This window comes from Bubalus bubalis, chromosome 22, assembly GCF_019923935.1.
Source record: "Bubalus bubalis isolate 160015118507 breed Murrah chromosome 22, NDDB_SH_1, whole genome shotgun sequence".
NCBI classification, from domain to species: domain Eukaryota; kingdom Metazoa; phylum Chordata; class Mammalia; order Artiodactyla; family Bovidae; genus Bubalus; species Bubalus bubalis.
The window spans coordinates 54712116-54735345 of NC_059178.1; the positions used below are offsets into that span (position 1 = coordinate 54712116).

The 23230-nt window shown below is 38.6% G+C and overlaps 1 protein-coding gene across 6 annotated transcripts in view; it reads right to left on the minus strand.

The window, feature by feature from the left end:
- RTTN (rotatin) overlaps positions 1-23230 on the minus strand; it is a 115396-nt gene that overhangs the window by 18124 nt on the left and 74042 nt on the right. For 5 of the 6 annotated variants that reach the window (XM_006061281.4, XM_025273681.3, XM_025273680.3 and 2 more), the window contains 10 exons: positions 21097-21286; positions 19565-19656; positions 13314-13407; positions 10798-10990; positions 9150-9240; positions 4536-4689; positions 3348-3485; positions 2820-3034; positions 2178-2283; positions 1118-1215 (listed from right to left, as the gene is read on the minus strand). In XM_006061281.4, the coding sequence (XP_006061343.3) occupies positions 1118-1215; positions 2178-2283; positions 2820-3034; positions 3348-3485; positions 4536-4689; positions 9150-9240; positions 10798-10990; positions 13314-13407; positions 19565-19656; positions 21097-21286 (1371 nt within the window). Of the gene's footprint in view, positions 1-1032; positions 1216-2177; positions 2284-2819; positions 3035-3347; positions 3486-4535; positions 4690-9149; positions 9241-10797; positions 10991-13313; positions 13408-19564; positions 19657-21096; positions 21287-23230 lie in introns of all 6 variants that reach the window. The other variant, XM_025273686.3, reaches the window with a different exon arrangement.

Below are 23230 nucleotides of genomic sequence, written 5' to 3' on the forward strand. Positions count from 1 at the left end.
CCATAATTATTATTATTAACCACTGCTATTATATAAAAACTGTTATTTGCAATAGTTGAGATATGGAAATAATCTAAAGGACTATTGACAGATGATGGATTAAAAAAATGTGGTGTATGTATACAATGGAATATTAGTCAGCCACAAAAAAAAAATCTTGCAATCTGCAACAACAGGGATGAATTTTGAGGGTATTATGCTAAGTTAAATAAGTCAGACAGAGAAAGACAAGTGCTACATGATTATACTCATATGTGGAATATTTAAAAAAACAAAAAACAAAAATAAATGAACAAACCAAACTAGACCCAAAAAACAAAAAACCACATAGACACAGAGACCAGAGGAGTGGTGACCAGGAAAGAAGGGTTGAGGGGGAGGGCAAAAGTGGTAGAGGGAGTCAGCTGTTTGGTGATGGATGGAAACTAAATTTTTGGTGATGAGTAGGTATAGTATACACAGAAACAGATATCATGTAGTACAGATGAAACTGATATAACGTTATAAACCAAAGTTATTGCAATATAAAATACAGTTTTCTTAAAAACCTATGTTACATCAAGTTGACAGTGAACATGCAGCTTGTCATGAGTCCAGCAGACTCAGTGCTAAAAAGAGACACTGAGAGTCACCAAAGGAAATGAACTGATACTAGGAATACCAGTTCTGCAACTGCACAGACACAGGGCAAACATTGGCTTTACCCATTACTGGTTCTATGATTATTGTCATGAGTGAAAAGTGGATAATAAACATGAAGTGTTCAGAACAGTGCCTGCCATATAGAAAACACTTAGTAAGTTATTCTATTTCTAGTGAACCTATGAAAGATATTCTTTCTGTAGAATAAAAATGTATCTTACACATCCCAAAAGGCTTAAAACAACAACATATTATATAAATCTCACTTAAAGATCTTCAAGTGAGAAATAAGGTCACACACACACACACACAAATAAATCCCAACATAAACCTGCTAATGCAGAAATCCCATTAATTTATGTGGCTGTACCTTTCCTCTAAAACACTCACTTCAACCAAACACGGGTGTCATTTATGAGCACAAGGACTCGAGAAATGGTCACCCCTGCCTCCCAGAGTCTGAGAACTCAGTGACCTTTTTCTTCAGCGCTGCCCTCCCCGGCTTCAGAGAACCCAGGTTCAGCTGTGCATGAATGTGCTTCATCTGCTCCACGCAGCTGTCTACAAGATGGGCTGAAAGACAACGTCCAAAACAGTCAGAAAGATACTTTATTTCCAAATAAGTTAAAACTATATACAACAATCAAATTTCTCAAAAAAGTGATATTTTCTGTTTCTGACCAATTCTATTTTCACATTTTCAGTGAGACATTAATTAACAAGAAGATAAAAACACAAGAGAACTACAATGCTAAAACCCACTTGTTTTTAACTTATTACTACTCTTTGCACATCTCATCTATGTTGGAGGCATGTGGCATTTCAGTAGCAAAGTTACAACTGAAATTAGTGGACTTGATCTTCTCTTTCATGTCAAACACCTGTGTTCCCTGAATCTGGATGAGAAATTACAACACTTCAGAGGGAAATTGATATGAAAATATAGGCTCATCTAATACGGTTGTTATTCCTATCGAAACTAAATGTTTTCTTTATGTGTGCAATATGTGCTTGTGGTTAACATGTGATTATCATGAAACTGAGTGATATGTTACGTTATAAAACTTCTCTAAGATTTAATAGATTCTCTAGAGAAAGACTCATTACACAAACAGTAGTCCACATGTGTGATCTTATTTTAAAAGAAATGCGTGTCTGGACTTCCTCCCCATTTAGGCCACCACAGAGGGCTGAGGGGCACTCCCTGTGCCATGCAGCTGGTCCTCCCTAGCTGTCTGTCTGTACACGGTAGTATACGTGTGTCAGTCCCGTCTCCCAGTTCTTCCCACCCTCCGCCCTCCCTTGGTATCCACACGTTTGTTCTCTACATCGGTGTCCCTATTTCTGCTTTGCAAATAAAACTATGGAATGCAACAGAAATTTTTTTAAAAAGCAAAGCATGTTTACTATCTTTCTGTATAGGGGGAAGAAAATTACTCTTTTTAGTGACACTAAGATTTTAAGTTCTTTACACCTAAAATAAACAGGCAGTAAAATATACACATTAAAAACAGCTGAGGCGTCAGGTGGCTCACCCTTCAGCGCGTGTCTCTGTGCTCTTCTGCTGACGGCCAGAAGCGACATCAGTGCGTTCGCAGCGACCCTCTTCAGGACATCTTTGGAGGTTTTTCCTTCATAGCACTGAAAGAATGCAAATCAAACTGCCTTCGAGAAAAACTTAGGCTGGAGCAAACACTTGTGAATGAAAAGATGCATTCTACTTAAGAGCTATCGTTAGTTTTCAACTACCTCATGAAATTCACTACAATTTGATAAATCATTAAGATTTGAGAATGTTCTGTGTGGATGAGACTGAATAAGAAATTTATAATACAGAGAAGACCGAAAAGCATTCTCAAAGACTCACCTCTAAAGAAAAAAGCTAGGTTGAATATTAACATACAGCAAGTTTAAGCACTTAATCAAATTCACAGAGGAATATATACATATATATACACACACACACACACACACACATACATGTAATTTATTTAAAAGGCCTCTTAGAAAACAGAAGAATTGGAGAATGATTATCAAATTCCTTTCTTCTATTATTTAAATGGTCGTAATAAGCATTATTTTTTAATTCGAATGACTGAATAAAATTCTTACAAGACCAAGACTGAAAGTCAATTTCAAAACTAAACCAAATTTTAAAAAATCAAGAAACCACTAACCTGAAGAATGACTTCAGTAAGTCGCTCTAGAGAGTTCTGACTATCCTGGGTTTTGTCAAGAAGTGAAGCCACTGTTGGACTGTGGCATAAGCTTTTCTCCTCATCCTGGAGACGCCTTTTTGCTTCTTCGGTCAAGAGAACAGAAAGGAACTGCAGGCTGGCAGTGTACAGAGCGGGGCTTGTGGTAGACAAACGCGCACACCTGCAGAATGTATCTGAAAGACAGTTTCATGTGTAAATGACTGGAAACATCTTCAAAATTAAAGAAGTCAGTCAAATTTATTTGAGTAACAAAGTTTATATGTTTTTTAATCCTAATGAAGTTTATTAGCACAACAATAACTGCAGTGTTTAAAGGTAAATTAAATAGTACCAAGACAACCTATTGATCAAGAAATTGATTTCATTTTCATTTTGTTCTTTTCACATAGGTTCCTGTTTATAAGAATGTGTGAGTGTGTGTAAATAAGGGATTATCTTAATTTTATAAGCAAAAACACCCTGAGCCCAGCAAGACCATCTCCTTACCGATCACCGCTGCCCAGGACCGGGCCAGACCCATGGTAACAGATGGGAAAGAGGCAGGGCCAGCTCGCCTCAACAGTGTGGCCAGAAAGTTGAACAGATGAGTCCACGTCTGATAAAAAGCTGACGTTAACTCTACATCTGTAAAAAACATCAATCAAAATGTTTCGACTTATTAACACAAAGAAGAAAAAGAGCCTTTTGAAAAATAAACCTCACCAAGACACTTCATTACACTTAACGTAAAAATCACCTCTCGCTCCCTGGGGTTGGTCACACCCTATTCTCTATAGAGAACGCATGGTGTACCCTCGCTAGCTCATTGGACATCACTGCCACTTGTCAAACTTGCATGTAAGTAACCACTGCTCCCCCAGCACTGGGTGACGCAGTGCTGATGAGACTCTGCACACTGCCTTTGCTGGGCATTGTAAACCACTTCACCTATCAGACCCCAAACCTGCAAAACGATAAATGCAAAGGACTAAACAAGAATGAGCTAATGGACAAAGAGAATTACCAAATGAATGATTACTTCATTATAAACTCTTTCAGACAACTATCATATTTTAATTTTGATAAAGAAGTGACATTGCTTTAGTTTTCCCCATTACTAAGCTCTATATTCAGCATTTCATTAGAGCATATTTTTTAAGAATAGCAGACCTTTGGTAATTTCTGATATTATATTCTGGACTTGCTTATACTTGTTATTTAGCCATAGTTTATAAGAATAATTAACACCTGACACTCACTGTACTTTCTAACATTACATAAAGAACTTTACCCTCATTTAAAATGACAGCACAGGGGAACGGCCCTTCACTATACTGCGTACTTCCTCAAATGGTCTCCTGGAGCCACTTAAAATATCCAACCTGTAAGACACTTTATGAAAAGTCTTCCAAAAACACTAGCAAAGACCAACCCAAAATGTGACCTTGATCTGAATACTTGGTGCAAAGTTAAGACTTTTTCCTCAGTATTATTTACTTTCCTTCTAAACCCCCCAAAAAAAAAAAAAATTAAAAATAAAGCTCACTGTGGAGGGAGGTGGGAGGGGGGTTCAGGATGGGGAACACATGTACACCCATGGTTGATTCATGTCAATGTATGGCAAAAACCACTACAATATTGTAAAGTAATTAGCCTCCAATTAAAATAATTAATTTAAAAATAAATAAAGCTCACCTAATATATCTTTGGTGCATAGGGTGAGAACTCGGATGATGTTTGGGATAAGAGGTTTCAGAAGCTCATCCTGAATCACAAGGTCGGGATCCACCAATAAACATGACTGCAGGAGCCGGGATAAGGAGGACAAGTATTCCAGGAGAAAGGACACCTGCCCGAAAGAGGAGATACAGTAAAAACAGAGCGCATCATGCGAAAAGCCCATCTCAGTGATGAAGTGGCACTTCTTCTTTATAATACAAGTTAATAAAAAGTCATAAAATATTCATCATAATTTTGAAAGACCTAAAATGAACGCACAGCAGACAAAGCATTATTTTTCTCATAAGCATGTCACTAACGGTCACATTAACAGTGTCAACTATAATTATACCAAACAAAACATTGTTTTCAAAGCCAAATTCTGAATTCTATTTAGAGAATTTAGAAAGTCTTTATGGTTTTCAAATAGCTAAACTGTGGAGTCAAAATTCTGGAAGAAGCAAAAAAAGCAATCCAAAGCTCTACAATTCTGTAAAGAAACATTATAACACATTCTTCAAGATGTACAATTGAGGGGTAGGAGAAGTCAGCCTAACAGCCTAGTGATCATTACAAATAAAATGAAAACATGTCTGATTTTGCCCTCAACTATCCTTCAGCATAAAAATACTATTCTTAGTTTTAAAAGAACAATTAAATCCTCCCTAAAATTACCAATAAACCACCTTTGGAATGTTGCTTGATACTAATACTATAAGAAGTATTAATGGGCAAAAATATTGGGGGAAAAAACAATTCTCTGGATATGTAATAAGAAAGAACAAACTGTGATGACTTCTCTCTCCACCATGCCCAGGCAATGCAACAATGCATAGAAATGAACTTCACAGATACATTCTGATGCCTCTCTTTTTGTACATGTGTGCACACACACACACTCACAGTTTTTCCTCCCAGGTTACTGTAAGAGTCAGGGACTGCCAGACATTTGTTGAGGCATAAGTACCTACAGGGCTTCCCTCATAACTCAGTAGTAAAGAATCCACCTACCAATGCAGGAGACACATGTTTGCTCCCTGAGTCAGGAAGATCCCCTGGAGGAGCAAATGGCAACCCACTCCAGTATTCTTGCCTGGAAAATCCCATGGACAGAGGAGCCTGGCGGGCGATAGTCCACAGCATTGCAATAGATGCAGATACAACTTAGCGACTGAACAACAACATAAAGTGCCTCTATGGTGAATGGCGTCAGACTACTTCCAAAGAGTTCTTCTGTCCTACTTCTCTGGATGAAAGGTACTCCCTTTATCTAATCTGTGGACACATTTTACATAAAAGTACAGGTGGCTCTACGTTTTTCCTGTCGGGTGAAATGCAAGCAGTTTGTGAAATTTAATTTCCTTATCGCTGTGAAGTACTTCCTGACCCCTTGCTAGGCCACACCACTGCAGTTACAGTGAGTCTGCCCTCTGCGTGTGCAGTGCGACCGTGAACAGACAATCCATGGGACGGGAGAGCCTGCAGGAAGCCTGAGCGAGAACACCTGAGCTGTCAGATTCTCCTGTGAACTACAATATCGAAGATGCAGTCAGCTACCTGTAGGATAGTTCATAAAGTAACTTTTTTCTTATGTTTGAAACTCTTTAAAAAAAAAAGCCAAACCAAGAGACCCCCAGCTTCAGCAGCTCATGTTTCTGTCCCCCACAGAGCTCCGCCGCATGCTCTGCCTCGCCACCACAGCCTGTCTCCTCAGCTCTGCTCACATCTCACCTCGATGAGGCTTTTTCTGAGGTCTCTCCCACCCTCACTGATTCTTTATATCCACCACCACCTGATAAAACCTGTAACTGCTATTCACTGTTTACTGTCTCGGTTCCGAGGGTCCAGGCTCTGTGGGCAGGGGCACGCCGGCTCTGTTCACAGAGGCATCACTAGTGCCTATAGCACAACATAGTGGGGTGCACGCTCCAGAGTCTTCTGGAATGAATGAACCATCTTATTAAGGACAAAAAGGCAAGAAGCAGTCAGTCTACACAGGCCACATAGTGCAAGAGTAAGACTGTAATTCCAGAAGCAGCCTGCACGGGCTGGAATCCTGGCCCTGCCTCTCACTGTGGGAGCCATCCTGGGCGAGCTCTCCGTCTCTGGGCTCGTCGTTTCCTTTATAAAACAGGCCCTAATGGCACTTCCACCTTCACGGAGCTCTGGATGCTCTGGCCTCATCTCCGCCTCGCAGACTCTGCTCCAGCCACTCCGTGCTGTTTTCTGAATAGGGCAACTCTCAGGGGCCCCGCAAGGCCCCATGGACTGGCTTCCTCACTCACTTCAGGCCACACATCACTGTCTGAAAGCCTCTCCCTGAGCACTCGACACAGAAAAGCCCTGCTGCCGGGAGCCGGAATATTGCATATTGAGTGCATATTGCATATTGAGTGCAGCACTTTCCACAGCATCATCTTTCAGGATCTGGAATAGCTCAACTGGAATTCTATCACTGCCGGGAGCCAGCGTGAGGAACTCCGTCCATGACAAAGGTCATGAGGAAGGAGGCTCGGCATACGCAAAGGCGGGATCGAGCCTCAGGAGTCCCCCTGGAAATTCTCGAGCATCTACCCCCCAAACCTGAGTCTGCCTACTTTCTGCTTTGTGCTTTCACCTACACCTCTGACTTTACGGGGGCTGTCCCCCACTACCTCTCTCTGAAAAAAGAGTTAGCTTACAGCTCCAGTTAATAATTCCTGGGTGTGACAGTGTTTCAACCTACAAACTCCTTTGGAAATCCTCTAGCCTGCCTGAATAGGGTTTTTCCGGCCACATGTGATTGTTCAGAGCCTCCCAACTGTGAGAGGCAGGAGATGTTCTAAACTGCCTAAATACAGATTCATTTGAGTAGTTAAAAGATTGATTAGAAATTGTATTGGTGAAGGGTTTTTCACTTGTTGGGCCAATGTTTGCTGCTAAGTCTCCATACTCCTTACCTACTGTGTCCTTGGCAGTGTATTGATTGATATAATGGGTGTATAGAAATATAAAATGCAGCTTTGTCCAATGCTTTTTTGGAGGGTGGTGCCTGACTTTGGAATAATCACCTTTAGAGAAAAATAAGTTTCTTAAAATGTTAACAGGCCTCCTGGCCAGAAGATGATGTAATTCACCTGAACTTTTGCATATGATAAGTTTGAAAGCCTGGCTTCGATTAGAACCAGGAACTGCTGTCCTTGCATGACTCCACCCCTTCCCCCATTATCCTCTATGCACAACTTTAGGTATAAAAACTACTTTGGAAAATAAAGTGCGGGCCTTGTTCACCGAAACTCGGTCTCCCCATGTCGCTCTCTCTTTCAAATTCTGGCTGAGTCTCCATCTGGAGCGCGGAACCCGCCATGCTTGCTAATTATGCCTGGGCTTCTAAGATCCGACTGGGGAGGCCTCAGTGTCTCCTCTCCTTCAGGAGAATGGAAGGACGCCTGCAGCCTACGTAAGTGGTGCAAACTTCTTGTCTTGAAGTTTTATTGGTCTCTGGCGTAAACCAAGCTACTCAGCCTCTTTTCTCCACTGAATTTTCCTACTGAGCTATCCTCATTCTATTACTCTTTATATCCTTAATTAACGTTTAATTAAGCAGTTGTTTCCTGACCCTCGCCTACGCCATCTCTCCTTCAAATACCCTGGATCAGCCGGGGCTGGACCCCGGCACCCTGCGCCCTGCCAGCTCTGACACTACTTCCTGTTCCTCCTTTAGTTTTTCTTCTTAGATGTCTATCTAAGACATCATCAGGCATATATGTATTTGATCACTGTCTATACTCCCAACTTGAGGGGAAGGTTCTCTGTTTTATTCATTCAGGGAAGATCCTGCTACTCAGTAGGTCCCCAATAAAGATATGCTGGATGGACAGGAAGAAAAATGGAGGCAATGGCCAATACGCAAACAAGCACACTCACAAGTGGAAATGCTGCACTGGGCCAGTGTTTGGAAGATGATGTACAGTGGTACCCAGCCTTGTAGAACGTGGTCTGCCTTACGCAGAAAGCTCGAAGAAGACATCACAGAGCAAGAGATACTGGTCTGGCCCACCTTTATTATCTCTCACCCCAAATAAATCTTGTGGCCCTTTTTAAAAATCTGATCTTAAGATACTATTTCTATTAGCAACAACTTCACTAAGTATCTGTGAAGGAACAAACATAAATTTCTCCTTATTAAACTGAGCTTTAAAAATACACAGAATTTACTCACTAAGTATTTCTACAACTTTAATTTAGGTAGAAATAACAGAGATATCCTAAAATCACAGAGGGGGAAGGTGGGCTATACAATGAACATTCCCCTTTGTCTAATACAGTGCTCAAAGTACCCAGATCCTTGATGAAATACATCCAGCTGGTTAATGATGGAACCAGGCATAGAATCTAGGACTTTAAACCTTTCACTGCTCTTTACTACCATTCAGAGATGTCTCCGGTTGAAATATTAAGTAACCCATTTCAAACAACCTCATCATACCATGTATACCCTAAGAGACTTTCACTCCTCTCCTGTGGTATGTCCTCCAGAACTTCTGCTTTTGGCACTGAAGGCTACAGAAACGCACACAGACGAGGTGAGAGAGAGACGTGGGTGCTCACCTGAGCCTGAGTGTGTTCAGCAGGAACAGACGTGGGCAGCAAGGCCCGGAGCTCGTGGATGCTTGTCTCTAGGACGGTGGCATCTGCGATGCTGTGAAGGAAGAAAAAAGCACCCTTCAGACCATCGGGATGCTTGTTACTGAAGACAAACAAATCAGAATTTACAGTTTGGATATGACCATGAACAGAACTCAAGAAAAGGGATTTTTATGAAATGAAGGAAATAAATGTTTATAAAAAGTTTCCCTAAAATATTTCAGAACATGGGAAAAGATATCATCAACTAAATGTCAGAAACCAAGAATTCTAAGGAAAATATATAATGAAACCTATTATAAGCAGAATATAATAAAGTCCTTTCAGAAGGAAAAGACAAACAAGACAAAGAGCTTGGTGCTTATGTCCCTATTTAAAATAGGAAAAACACTTTCGAGGAAGTAAGTTCTGATTTAGAAAGTAAAACCAAAAAAAAGAAAAAAAAAAAAAAAACAGCAAAAAAATTTAAGTCAGAAGTAACAAGGATGGAAATATAAGCCTGTCCTATAAGATTCTTTAATACCTCTGTGCCCTCAACATCACGACAGACTCTTAACAGACTCTGCAGAAGCAAAAATATTCCTAACACTCCATTTTGACCATTTTTGAGATAGGAAACATTAAAGAAGGAAACACAATCACCTAGCAGTTTCGTTTTCCAACTCTAGTAGGACAAGAAATGTAAACAGACCAAAGTCTCATCTTGCTGCCTACTATAAAGGGTAGAGTAAAGAAACGGACACCACTGAGTAAGTGAAGCACCGCAGACTTCTTTCTCTTGAGACTGCTCTCATCCCAAAAAGAAAGAGAAAGCGCTGTGCTTTGGCAAAGAGAAGGAAGACAATTCAGAGTGGATGTTCAAAGGGCAGAAACAGAGAGAAATGCAAATGAGCATGTGGGGAACAGGAGGTGGGTATACGTGGCTGGAATAAGCAGGATGTCAGGAGGGAAGGAACACTTTACTCAAGGTAAGAGAGTATCGTAGACAACACCTCTTTTTAATCCTAACACAGTCATCCCATTAACTAGTGTTATTAATGATGCATCAGAGATTAAAGTGCCTTTCCCAAGGCCACAACACTAGTGAGAGAATGAATCATAATCAGGACCTAAGTTGGACTGAATCCAATTTCCTTGGCCTTTTAACTATACCATACAGCCAATCACAAAATCAGAAAAAGTCCGGTCAGATGTCAATTAATATTAGATACATCAAAGAACCAAATCATGATTTCCTTAAATTTTATCAGACTACTTTCTATTAAAACTTTCAGCCTATATGTTCAACCATAACTAAACAATTTCAAATGGATTTTAAAAATGACTTTTCAACCCAATGATGTTATTCTGATATGACCACTAGGGAGATGAACCCCATAACTCCTTCACTTGCATTCTGAACAATCAAGGAGACTTGTATCATATTCCTTTAGTGGGGCAGAGGACAAACTTCTGAGTTTTAAAATATCAGGATGGGATAAGGGAAGTTTAACAGTTAGTGAAACAAAGCAATGCAAAGGCTTTAACAGATGAAAATAAAAACTCTCCAGACAAATCTGGCAAAAGCGAAAACCTCAGTCTCCCTGCTTCCCAGGGAGTGTTTATCTCTTACCTACAGAGAAGCTCAACGAGACGGGTTCGTCGGAAAGCGCCCGCAGTGTCGCCTGGAGTGGCCACCAAGAGGCTGTCCAGGAGGCTGCACACCGCGGAGAGGAGGGGCGGGGTGACAAACACACACTGCCTGGGCAGAGGAGCAGAGAGGGGTGAATCAGGAGGAAGCCGTGGAGACGCAGCTTCACGCTGACCTATTATTGAGATAGGTGTGAAAATTATCACCATTTTGTTAGCTTGTGGTTACATACAAAATTCACAAGTTCTGATAATCAGATGAAAGTTCCTAAAAGTGCTAAAGAGAGACAGCTGGGGAATTCCCCTAACTGCTCTGCACACCTCAACCGTGAGGCCAACGTGTCAGACATCCAGCTCCTCCAGAGTGTGTGTGTGCATGTACATGCATGTATCTGAGGGATACCTTGGGTGCCAATGTACTGGCCAAGACGAGAAGGGCAGGGCATGGTTTTATGTCTCATGCACTCAGACACTGGGTAACAAATAGATGCACCACAATTCTTCTTTTTTTTTAAACTAAGGGCCAGAAGTGTTTCCGCACTCAAAATATTGTTCGATTTTAGAAAAGTAATAAGGTGCATGTATCCTCGTGCTCAGTGGTAAAGAATCCACCTGCCCATGCAGGAGACACGGGTTCAATCTCTGGGTCAGGAATATCCCTTGGAGAAGAAAATGGCAACCCACTCCAGTACTCTTGCCTGGGAAGTTCCATAGGCAGAGGAGCCTGCTGGGCTATATAGTTCAAGGGGTCTCAAAAGAGTCAGATGCAACATAACAACTAAACAACAACCACCACCACTCTACACTAATTAACACCCCCAGTGGAATCTTGGGCAATGCCCCACAAGAGGCGTTGAAAGAAAGAAATCTTTCTGCAGTGCAGCAGATACATAATCAAAACAAGTAGGACAAACATATAAGCAAGTACAACTTCCAACTAGAATTGGTCAGATTTTGTAGCCAAATGCATTCAGGCACAGCTAAGGCTTACTGCCACCTGAGTTCTAAGAAAATTTTTCACTTTCAGAAATTCTGGATTTTAGAACTGAAGATACAAGAGTATGGAACTTTCCTAGAAGACTCGGCAAGGGACTGTTAACGAGACAGTTTAATCCGCCTCAAGATTTCCTCATGACCTTTATTTCTTATTTCTATTTGAAGGAAACATTCTATTTTGAATAAACCAAACTTACACGAAAGTACAAAAAAAATTCCCGAGATACCCTCACCCTGACCCATAAATAAGATTCCATTTATATGAAACATCCCAAACTGGCAAATCTATAAAGAGGGAAAGCAGACTAGTGATTGCGGCAGGCGGGGGAGAGCAGGGGAAATCAGGAGTGACTGCTAGCGGGAGCAAGGTTTGTTCTGGGTGATACAAGTGTTCTACAATTGACTGTGGTGATGTTTGCACAACTGCGTGAATACATTAAAAACCAAGGAGCTGTACACTTACAAAGAGTGAACTGTATGAGTGTGAATTATTATCTCAATAAAGCTGTTTAAAAAACAGTAACTCAACATACTCTTAGAAATAAATGTTCGTGATCAAATTTCATTTCATGCTCTGCGTTCTAACCTACCTAAAACAACCTGAGTTTGCTTCTTTTGTTCTTTAGAGGATCAAATGAGTACTTTCTAAAATTAAACATTTTTATATGTTAACATGAATTACTAAAAACCAAACTGGGACACTGTTCAGGAAGTTCTGGAACAAACACTGTAGTGAAAATTCAGAGTAAAGTCTTACTTAGACAAATATTTCTGAAGTTTTAGACAGCATTTTCCCTGCAGATGCTCATATTTCTGTGTTAAAAATTACCTTCTTTTTAGGTAGTATATTCATTACAGATTAGGGATTTAAAGCTACTGAATAAAGGCCTATCTACTGCCTTAGAAGAAACAAAAGCTGGCTGTAATCTATCAAATATATAAAGTGTGAAGCAAACAGAGCTGGCAACAGTCCCTAAAACAAAGAATAAAATTTACACATTGTCATTAATAAAAATAAATCCTAGGCTACTCATCACAACCTTCTTATAAAATAAGGACTCGAAATATTTTGTGTGCTTTAAAACGAAAGCATAGGCTTTGAAAAATCCTTATGACCCCACTTCTCATCACTTTCAAGTGGATTCACTTTTCAAGTGGCAAACTGAGGTGTGTTCCCAAAAGAATGGAAAAAAATGAAGCTAATTAACATCTATAAGTTCCTTGATTCAAATACCAAATATCCATTATTATCTAATAAGGAACCATATGGCAATCAGATTACTTGAAGGCCAAACTCCCATTTACTAGTTAAGAGTATTTGTTTGTTAATTTCTGATGTACTTATTCTATTACGTTCTGTGACATTTCATTTTGTTCTTATCTGGACAGCTTGTTCTACAACTTAATTTGGTTCTTTTATCTAGACATTTACTTTCAAAATATCTGTCTGGACCAACTTTTCACTCTTCTTCCTAAAAGTAGAATGCCTTCCTAAAAGGATACCTTGGGCCACCAGCTGGTCGTGTGTGACTTCAGGGTGAGGTACCATGGAGAGCACGAGGGACTGAAATTCAGCACTGCCCGACGAAGCTGCCACCTAGGGATTAGCAAAGACAATTACTTTATACTTGGAGCACTCACTGGTTAACATCACCAACTGGGAAATGAAACACCAGCAACATACACACAAGATATCCTCACACAAAAAGATTTACCACAAAAGCACACTAGTTAGTATAACTGAAAAACACTCCATGTCTTGAGAGTCATAAGAGTTTTTGGAATGGCATTTTCTGCTTCTTAGACCTGTTATAGTTTATGTAAATCAGTTAACTTAAAGGAGCAAAGTTTTGATTTGAAACTCATCGAGGATTTTAAGGTCCTGATAAAGCCCACTCCCAGGCTTCCCCAGTGGCGCAGCAGTAAAGAATCAGCCTGCAATACAGGAGATGCAGGAGACGTGGGTTCAACCCTGGGTCAAGAAGATTCCCGGAAGAGGCATGGCAACCCACTCCAGTACTCTTGCCTGGATAATTCCATGGACAGAGGAGCCTGGTGGGCTATAGTATATGGGGTTGCAAAGAGTTGGACACATGACTGAAGTGACTAAACATGCACGCAAAGCCCATTCCCACTTAACGCTCAAATGTTGAGAGGCCAAGACGCATACTACTTTAACTATAAATTGTTGTGTCTTTAAGGTATTTTGCACTTCTTAATTCATAATAAAAGAGTCTTTTTAGTTTCAAATGGCACACACAAATTTAAATAGTGCCTATAAAAGAATTAACAGAAGTATTAAAAGATTTTTCTCTATCTCTTCCCCTGCCACAAATGAACTGTTTTTAAAAATTAAGAACTATACTGACACTGTACTTCAGAAAACACTCTACAGAGTGTTAGATAGAAATTTTCTACAGAATTTCTATCATGTTTTTTGGAAACACTAAACAGGATAGAAATTCTGTAGAAAACAAACAGAATTTCACATGTAGGTTTACAGATTATAAAAATTATAAAGCTGAAAAAGCCCAAACTGTCAAGCACCTCCTGTGTAAAAATTACTGTGTTCTCCCATCAGTTTCTTTTCTCTAAGTCAGCATAAACTTCCCATACCTGGGTCAGCTCCAGGTCCATGCATGCACGCAAATAAGTTGTCAACAGAACTTAGGAATCAACCTACCACAAACCCAGACACTGTACAGCTCACGGTATCTGTGTATTGATTCCGCATTTGTCCTAATCCTTAAAGTAGGGTACCTTAGACTTGATTTGACAGGATGAAACAAAACCCAAGGTGATTTTCATTCGCAGTTTCTGATAGCAAAAAAAAACAAGAATTTGAAGAAAATGGCACATGAAATTAATAGTTTTTAAAATCCCTCTTTCAACTTCTGACCTCGATCACCTCCTACCACTTTAAGTATGACATTACAGCAGCAGCAACTAAGCAACAGAAAGCTGCAGCCAAAAGCTGTAAGCTGAGTGGATAAAGTCGTCTACAGATGGAGGCTAGATGAATCTCAGTCTAGATAAATCATTCATAAATAAGCATGTATTAAATGTCTTATTTTATATAATATTAGATCCACATAGGAGGAGGGGAAAACCTAAAGACATTTTAAAATTATATCTGCCTATAACTGGCTATAAAAGATGTGTTTAAAAAAAAAAAAAGAAATGTTCCTGTCAATGGACATCCAGATAACTTTCAGTCTGTGAAGCAACAGTCACATGCTGAGACTGACATCACAACCACGCAGGAGCTGCCAAACAAGCCTGGCTCCAGCCACAAGCTCCCTCGGCTATCGGGGAAAAATTTAAGAGGACAAGGAATTGAAATCCTCTATCTTTTCACTGAACATCGCTTCAACTGACAAACACTCAAGCAGTCCTCTCTACTGATGAAAATGAAGATTACACTCACTGCAGGAGAAGAAAGCCTCTGAGGACCCACTAAATACCTGGCTCGTTAGAAGAACGCAACAAACATCAGGCCTTAATAAACACTGGGCTGTTCCTCAGTATCAGCCGAAGAAGGGACAAACAAATTTTGAAAAATATGATTTTAGAAAATATTTAATGGTTGCATTGTAACTTATCCCACCCCATATGATTGATAAAACATAAGAACTTCTTTCTAGACCAATATACTGTGGTTTAAAAACTGACTGGGGTTATTTGTATTTCTACTAAACAATCTGCATTTTTAAAATTTGCTATATTAGCATGAAAGTATTAGTTGTTGAATCATGTCTGACTCTCCGCGACCCCATGGACTATAACCAGCCAGGCTCTTCTGTCCATGGAATGCCCCAGGCAAGAACACTCAAGTGGGTTGCCATTCCCTCCTCCAGGGCATCTTCCCAACCCAGGGATCAAACCCAGGTCTTGTGCATTGCAGGCATATTCTTTACCATCTGAGTCACCAAGGATTACTATTTTAATAGGTAAAAATGTATTAAGCTGACTTGCTCTATACTGTCCTCAAATCTTGCTTGCTTGAAAATAATCTCCAAAGGACATTCATTTGATCATATTTAATAATACACATAGATATGTGAATGTGTTATTTGTCATCCTGGTCTATAAAATAACTTTTAACTACCATCAAACAAATGTCAATTCATATTTCTCTAATATCAATTATAATGTTTCATAACATTTCACTCTGCTGAAGTATCTTTACATCTTTATAGCTATTACAGATTCTCTCTTCAAATCCATAAACCCAGACTCAGGTCTCCTGGTTAATCCCATCTGGTCACACTAGTAATCAAACTTAAGCCTTTCTCCCACACTCCAAACAACTCTATGCATTTTCTGAATATCTAATGCTTCCAGCACCACACAGCTTGGTATTCAGTTATTTTCTAATTATGCTTTATGTCTCATCTAGACTTTCAAATCTCATATGTGGGCACTGAATTCTAAGACATATTTGAGTACCGTTTTTAGCTCCTTGTAAATGTGTACATAATATAAAAAAGGTGTTGATCCTTTAAAGCCCATCTCAATTGCCACTTCTCACACAAAATCACTCTCTATTTCATCATTTCTTTTCACCTAATCTCACTGCACCCTCACTGTCGCATCTATTTTGGCACCAGTCACATTTGCTTTGTGGTGAAGGGGCATGACATCACGGCCAGCTTCTGGATTCAAATAACGCTCAACCAGTCAGCAATGCTGGAGCCCTGCACAAGACACTTACTCATTCCATGCATTCATCTCTTCTTTTGTAAAACAGCGATAGTAAAAATGATTTTCAGTTTTTTAAAGGGTAGGAGGACCCATGAGTAAAATTTCTCTATAAATGTTAAAATAAAATCAGCTTGCCTTAAATTAGTGCTCCAGAAAGTTTGAAAGAATCACATATTTCACCAAGAAAAGCTGAAAAGGAAATGACCCACATGTCCTTTACTTTGAAAACTGATAAAACAGACATAATTCTGCTCAAGATCACAGAAAAGACCAAACTTTAGTGTTAAAGCTGTTGATACACACTGGTATGTCCAAGGCATAAACACCCATCTAGTTCGAATATCTCTGAGAAGTAGAAATGTGATTCCAAGAGGGAAAACAACTGATGCCTGACCACCCCCACACCCCACCCCCCACCACCACCCCTGCCCTGGGGAAGGGGACAGTGAGTTGAGGAAGCCATCTCTAAAAAGGCTTTATTTATAGGGCAATATCCCCCAAGGTAACAACGACACTCCTTACTCTATCTGTAATTCACAAAGCATACGAGCTGCAGTCACCTCCGCCAATGTTCATCAGATACCGCCATGCAGGCTGCAGTCACCTACACCAATGTTCATCAGATAACACCACTCAGGCTGCAGTCACCCACACCAATGTTCATCAGATAACACCACTCAGGCTGCAGTCACCCACACCAATGTTCATCAGATACCACTCAGGCTGCAGTCACCTCCACCAATGTTCACCAGATACGGCCACGCAGGCACCTAGTGTGGCACCAACACCAGACAACGGCCCGGCCACACTGCACTGCATGGCGCAGCCCACAGCAAAAGACAACACTCCCCTTGGAAAGACAAACCCATCAACAAGCTGTATCTTTTCTCAATTCTGGAAGACATACAAAACTATGATTTAAATAACCAGAGAAGCTTATTAGCAAGATTTACAGCCATTTAACTGATACCTCAACATTTTCTTATACCTGAGGAAGTGTTAGTTGGTCTGGGTACTGACTGCTTAGGTTTAAAGTAACACTGACATAATGAATAAAAACTCTCCACATTTGTCTCCTGCTGGAAAAAAAAAAGATACAGTATCTCTCATATGATAAGGAAAACAAGACAATTTGTAGAACTGGAGTAATTAGACTAATTTTTGTGAATAAAAGTTAGCAATTTGGTGAATAAGTTACCAACAACAAAACTTTCTGTTTGGAAACCAAAAAAGAAAGAAAGAGCTGACAGTAAAAATTCTAACAGGTACTATTAGTCTTTTGAGAAGTAAGTTTTACATAGGACTATACAGAAGAATTCTTAACAACATTGGTATATACTTCTCAAAGTCTATGTGATATCCTCACATAAACAAGTTAAAGACTTTCATTAATAATAGTTCAGTTCAATTGCTCAGTCACGTCTGATTCTTTGTGACCCCATGGACTGCAGCATGTCAGGCTTCCCTGTCCTGGATTAATAGAGGTTCTTCTATTTTAATTATTATAATAAGTGACATATTTACAAAGTGTTTCTCAGAAGAACTAGTATCTTAATCTGTAAGGTTTATATATTATTATAAAATAGAGAAATATAAACGCTTGATTTGCTTTGGGTTTTTTTTAAGTCTCCTTGTAAAGAAAAAATACAACTTAGTTATCTACCAAGCAGCTAAGATAACTCAAAGTTACTTAGAGCAATTACTATTTACTACATACCTTCTATAAACAAAGAACTGAAGTATGTACAGATTTCAAAGTTAGCCTATAGCCCTTTAAACAAAAAGGGTAAACCTAAGAATTACTATTTTTAAGCACATAATTAACATTGTCCTTCTATGAACTATTTAAATAGCCAATTACTACGGTTCCCCTTAGCACTGAGTCATATCATTATTTCTCTTACTGAAACAAAGATACATACTATTTCTAGCTTGCAAAAGACAGCATCACTCCTACTAGAATTGGGGTAATTATTCCATTTTTCTAAATAAAGGTTCAATTTAGCACTAAACATAAACTCTTCTGAGTCTGGAGGCAGGGGAGGGAGGGAGACTTAAAACTTAGCAAAAAGTACCACTCTCTTGAGAAACTGCAGGAGGTGAATCTCATTAATTCCTGTATAATTATTTAATTCTCATATTATTTTTGCTCCTGGAAGCAGCAGAGTCAAACCTTTGCCTTCCTAATTGGTTCTACTACACAGCGATTATTCCAAAAATACATTGCAATGTTTTCCAGCTGAGAATGACTTTGTATGCTTCCAAAACAAATGAAACCTAGCATGTCATTATTTAAAAATAGTGTCTCAAACTTTTTAGAACAAAGAAACTTATAAATAAAAAGGAAGAAAGGCAGGCAGATGTACATAAATTTCAAGCATTTCAGATAATTAAGACAAGCTCCTATCTGATACAAGTATTTAGAAATGTGTTTAAAGTCATCAGTACCACACTGGAATCACCTGAATGGGTCAACATTTTTCAAACTGGTCCTTAAGCAAAATTTCAGGGTAATCAAGCACTGCTAATCACATGGGGTCTGTTCTCTTCTTCAGCTACTGTGTGGTCAGTCATGTCCGACTCTGTGCAACCCCATGGACTACAGCCCACCAGGCTCCTCTGTCTATGGGATTCTCCAGGCAAGAATACTGGAGTGGGTTGCCCTGTCCTTCTCCAGGGGATCTTTCCAACCCAGGATCAAACCCACATCTCTTACATCTATAATACTGGCAGGCGGGTTCTTTACCACTGCACTACCCAGGAAGCCCTTTCTTCTGCTACTACTGATAAATATTTCAAAACTTTTGAACTTCTGTTAAAAAAAAAAAAAAAAGGTAGAAAACAGGTTGAAAATTCATCTATAAAATTATATTTAGTACACTTATTTGAGCCAGTAGAACCTAGTTCTAGACAGACAGCACTTCAACTAAATCCCAGTTGCCATGGTGGTCATAACCTCATTCTTCACATCCATTCTTATCCCTCCACTATGTAAATGCAAATTTTTGCAGAAATTCAAAATGCAGCACTTATGAGTTCTTTGGAAGTACCATTGTTTCTGAGGTAGAGAGAGAACTTGGATCTCGATCTTGACTGGACATTCGAGATGGAGCCCTCCAGAACTTGAACGAGTCATCTAAACCTGTGACAAGAGGAAAACTGTCAACATGAACGGCCTTCTGGGTATCTTAACAATTAACAGGAAGAGTAGTCCTTACATGAAACCAGTCCAGAACTAAAGAAAAAAGTATGCCTAATTTTTATCATCTGTAATTAATTAATATATACAGCATGTTTCAATATGCTTTATAGTTTAATCTAATATAATTTATGGAGAGCACCAGTTTCCAAACTTCAAAGTGTAGAAGAATCAAAGAGAGCTTAATTAGAGAGGTTTCCTGAGTCCTATTCCCAGAGATTCCATTCCCCAAATCAAGGTGGGGGCGGGGAGGCAGGGGACATACATTTTCATTTCTAACAAGATGGGAGCAGATGTCAATGCTGCTGGTTCCAGGGCCATGCATCCAGTGACATCAGTACAGAAAATCCAAACAATTAAAGGGGTAGCTTTCCATAGGGACATTTGTTTAGAATGTTCAGAAACTTCATCAAATGTCTTTCTCCTCTTAATTCCTCCAGGAAGTGAGCAGAAAAGTGAGTTAGAAACTTACACTTAAGTATGTCAGGGTAAAGAAATTTCATGTTTACAATTTACTCTTAAATGGCTCAGAAAAAAAAAAAAATATGCATATAAATAAATAAATTTTTCTTATATGTACATACACACACGGGACGGCAAATACAGTAAAATGTTAATATTTGGGAATTCTTTGTTCTACTCTTAAACCTCTTCTGTGGGAAATTATGTCAAGGTTTTTTAACATTATTTTAAAATTTAAATTTTTAAAATTTTATTATTTATATTTTAAAACTATTTTTCATTATTAAATTATTATTATTAAATTGCTATTTCTTTTTATAAGACACAATTATTATTTATAGGCACTAAGAGCTTATACTTAGGAAATCCAAGAGAATCTACAAACAAGTAGAAATTAAAATATTTCAGCAAATATTTTGATAAATGAGTAATATGCCAAAACAGGTTTTCACTATATTAGCAAAACAAATTAGAAAACTTAGTAGGAAAAGTCTCATTCTTGATTGCTTGAGAAGAGCCTTCCAAAAAAAATTTAAGACATAAAGAGAGGGAAAAACTATAAAATTTTACTGAAGGGCATGAAATAACTTATGAAACATTAATAAGATGTCAAAAATGGTTATCATGAAGAATTTATAACATAGAAAAATGCTTAGGCAATGTTCAGTGAAAGGAGGAAATACAAAAATGTACATAAGATATGAACACAATTATATAAAACAAACAAAAGCTATACAGAGAAAGAAGACTGGAAGGAAATATACACCCTAAATGCAACACTAGCAAGCTCTGGGTAGTAGGACTAGATATGAATGTTTTCCTGGTATTTTTCATTGTTTTCAAATATTTTGTAACCAACACAAAGGTTTTAAACAATTTAAGAAATATATTTTATTAAAAATATAAACATAATACACTTACCATTTAAATCATTGCCTTCAGGAGCTCCATTAAGAGCTGAAAAACTGAAATCAAATGCATACCGTCCCAGGTAACAATGTTTTACCATCTGATTCAAATGTTCATAAAAATGGCAGTGGTATAAAAGAGCCTGGAGGGCAGGTTTTCCTATGAGAGACAGCCCAGAGTCCTCATCATGGACACAGGGGCCCTGTAGGAAAAGAGGGAGAGAGAGAGACAGGAATTTACTACATAATTTCTTCAAAAAGACCCACTGTCTCCCCACAGTCCCCTTCAGGAAACAAATGCTACTACACTTCTTCACTTCTCTCTGTCCTTCCACACGTACACCAGCCTGACCCTGACCCAGAAAGTTAATCCAGCTCTCTGCTGTCAAAAAATCCACTAAAGGCAGAAAGCTGATCTAGTCTCTCTTGAGGGGCCACTTAGTTTAAAACGTTTCTACGAAATGGTACAGCTCGAATCAAGTAATTATGTACTTCAGCCACAAATACAGTAAAAGTGGTGTGTTGCAATGCACACAAAACAATGAAATGATTTGTATTAAAATATCTGAAACAACGTAAACCAAGTTATTTTATTCAGAATTATTTTTGTGCCTATCAGTAAGGTAGATAAAGTGAAAATGCCCATTAATATCCACAGTAAAATCTGTTTGTCACTTTATTTTCCACTGAGTGAACCCTTCTTCCAAGGGCATTTCACATGTGTGCACACTAACACAAACATAAACACATGCGTGTGCACAAACACACACACACATATTTTCCAGCAGAAGGCTGAGAAGAATCTACCATTGCATACTTTTAATCTCTTTGCACTTTTTATCCAAATAATTTTTTGAGGTGCCACTCATGACTTTTCCTGGAATATCGAAATGGCTAAAACCAAGCAATCAGTTAAAAGTATGCCAAGGATCAGTTTAAAGTATGCTAATTATCACATCACTAGATGGACAGGGAGGCCTGGCATACTGCAGTCCGTGAGATCGCAAAGACACGACTAAGTGACTGAACTGAGTTCATAACTATTTCTATTTTTCTGAAAATGATAATATAGTTCAGACTTTTAAAACAGAACATAAGAGAGAAAAATAAAAACAAAAAATAAAAAGCCAAGTGCCAACAGGAAAGGTCTGCAAATATAGCATTAACTATGAAATTTGCATACGTGCCCCACTTCTCATGGCCCCTGATCACCAAGGAAAGATGAACCTTTAAAACTTACTATACAGGAAGATGAAGTAATAGTTAAAGGTAGAATTACAAGTTAAAGGTAGAATTACATTAACTCTTTTCTTTAAGGATATGAATTCTTAAAGAAATGAAGAGTTTCTCCATTAACTCTTCTTTTTAAGGATATGATTAAAATTAAACCTCTTACCTTCAATATGTCATGGTACTAACATACCCACTAGCTATGATTCAAAAGGAACTAAAGCAAAACAAAATTACATATGAGAAGAATGTTTTCAAGAAGAAAAAGGAATTATTTTGCTGTATACAAACTTGTAAAATGCTAGAATGTAATGTATAAATTGAAAAAAATGACCTTAATTACATAAGAAATTCCTAACTACATTTTAAGAATTCAGTTAAAATGAAACTGTTTCTGACACCAAGCATTTACTGTTTTGTGAAATCCATACCCATTATGATTTATGATGAACACAATAGAAAATGAAAATATGCACTGATAATTCTCCCATTAAATACGAAAACAGTACATACTACAACTATAAATGAGTCGGCCATCTCTATACAATAGATATGAACACATATGCAGACAGTCTACCTACATCCACTGAGAGTGAACAGAAGCAGTGACCCCTTCTTGGAAATCATGAGCATCTAGATACTAGTGCTACTTCCTGCTACATCTCCCAGAGCACTTCGAAATGTACATTAAGATAAGTAAATGAAACATCTTCTTGAATAAGATTATTATTCATCATTCTACCAAAGACAGTTGTAATTTTAAAGCCCTGAAAAAGGAATATCTTCTTTCTTGGCTGTAGTGAAATGGTGGAGGTAACACTTCTTGGAGATTATAAAATTCTATTGTCTACATGTGAAGATCATCTTTCTCCCTTACTAGAGCAGTTGTTTCCACGTTGAGATTTAAAGCACCAGTA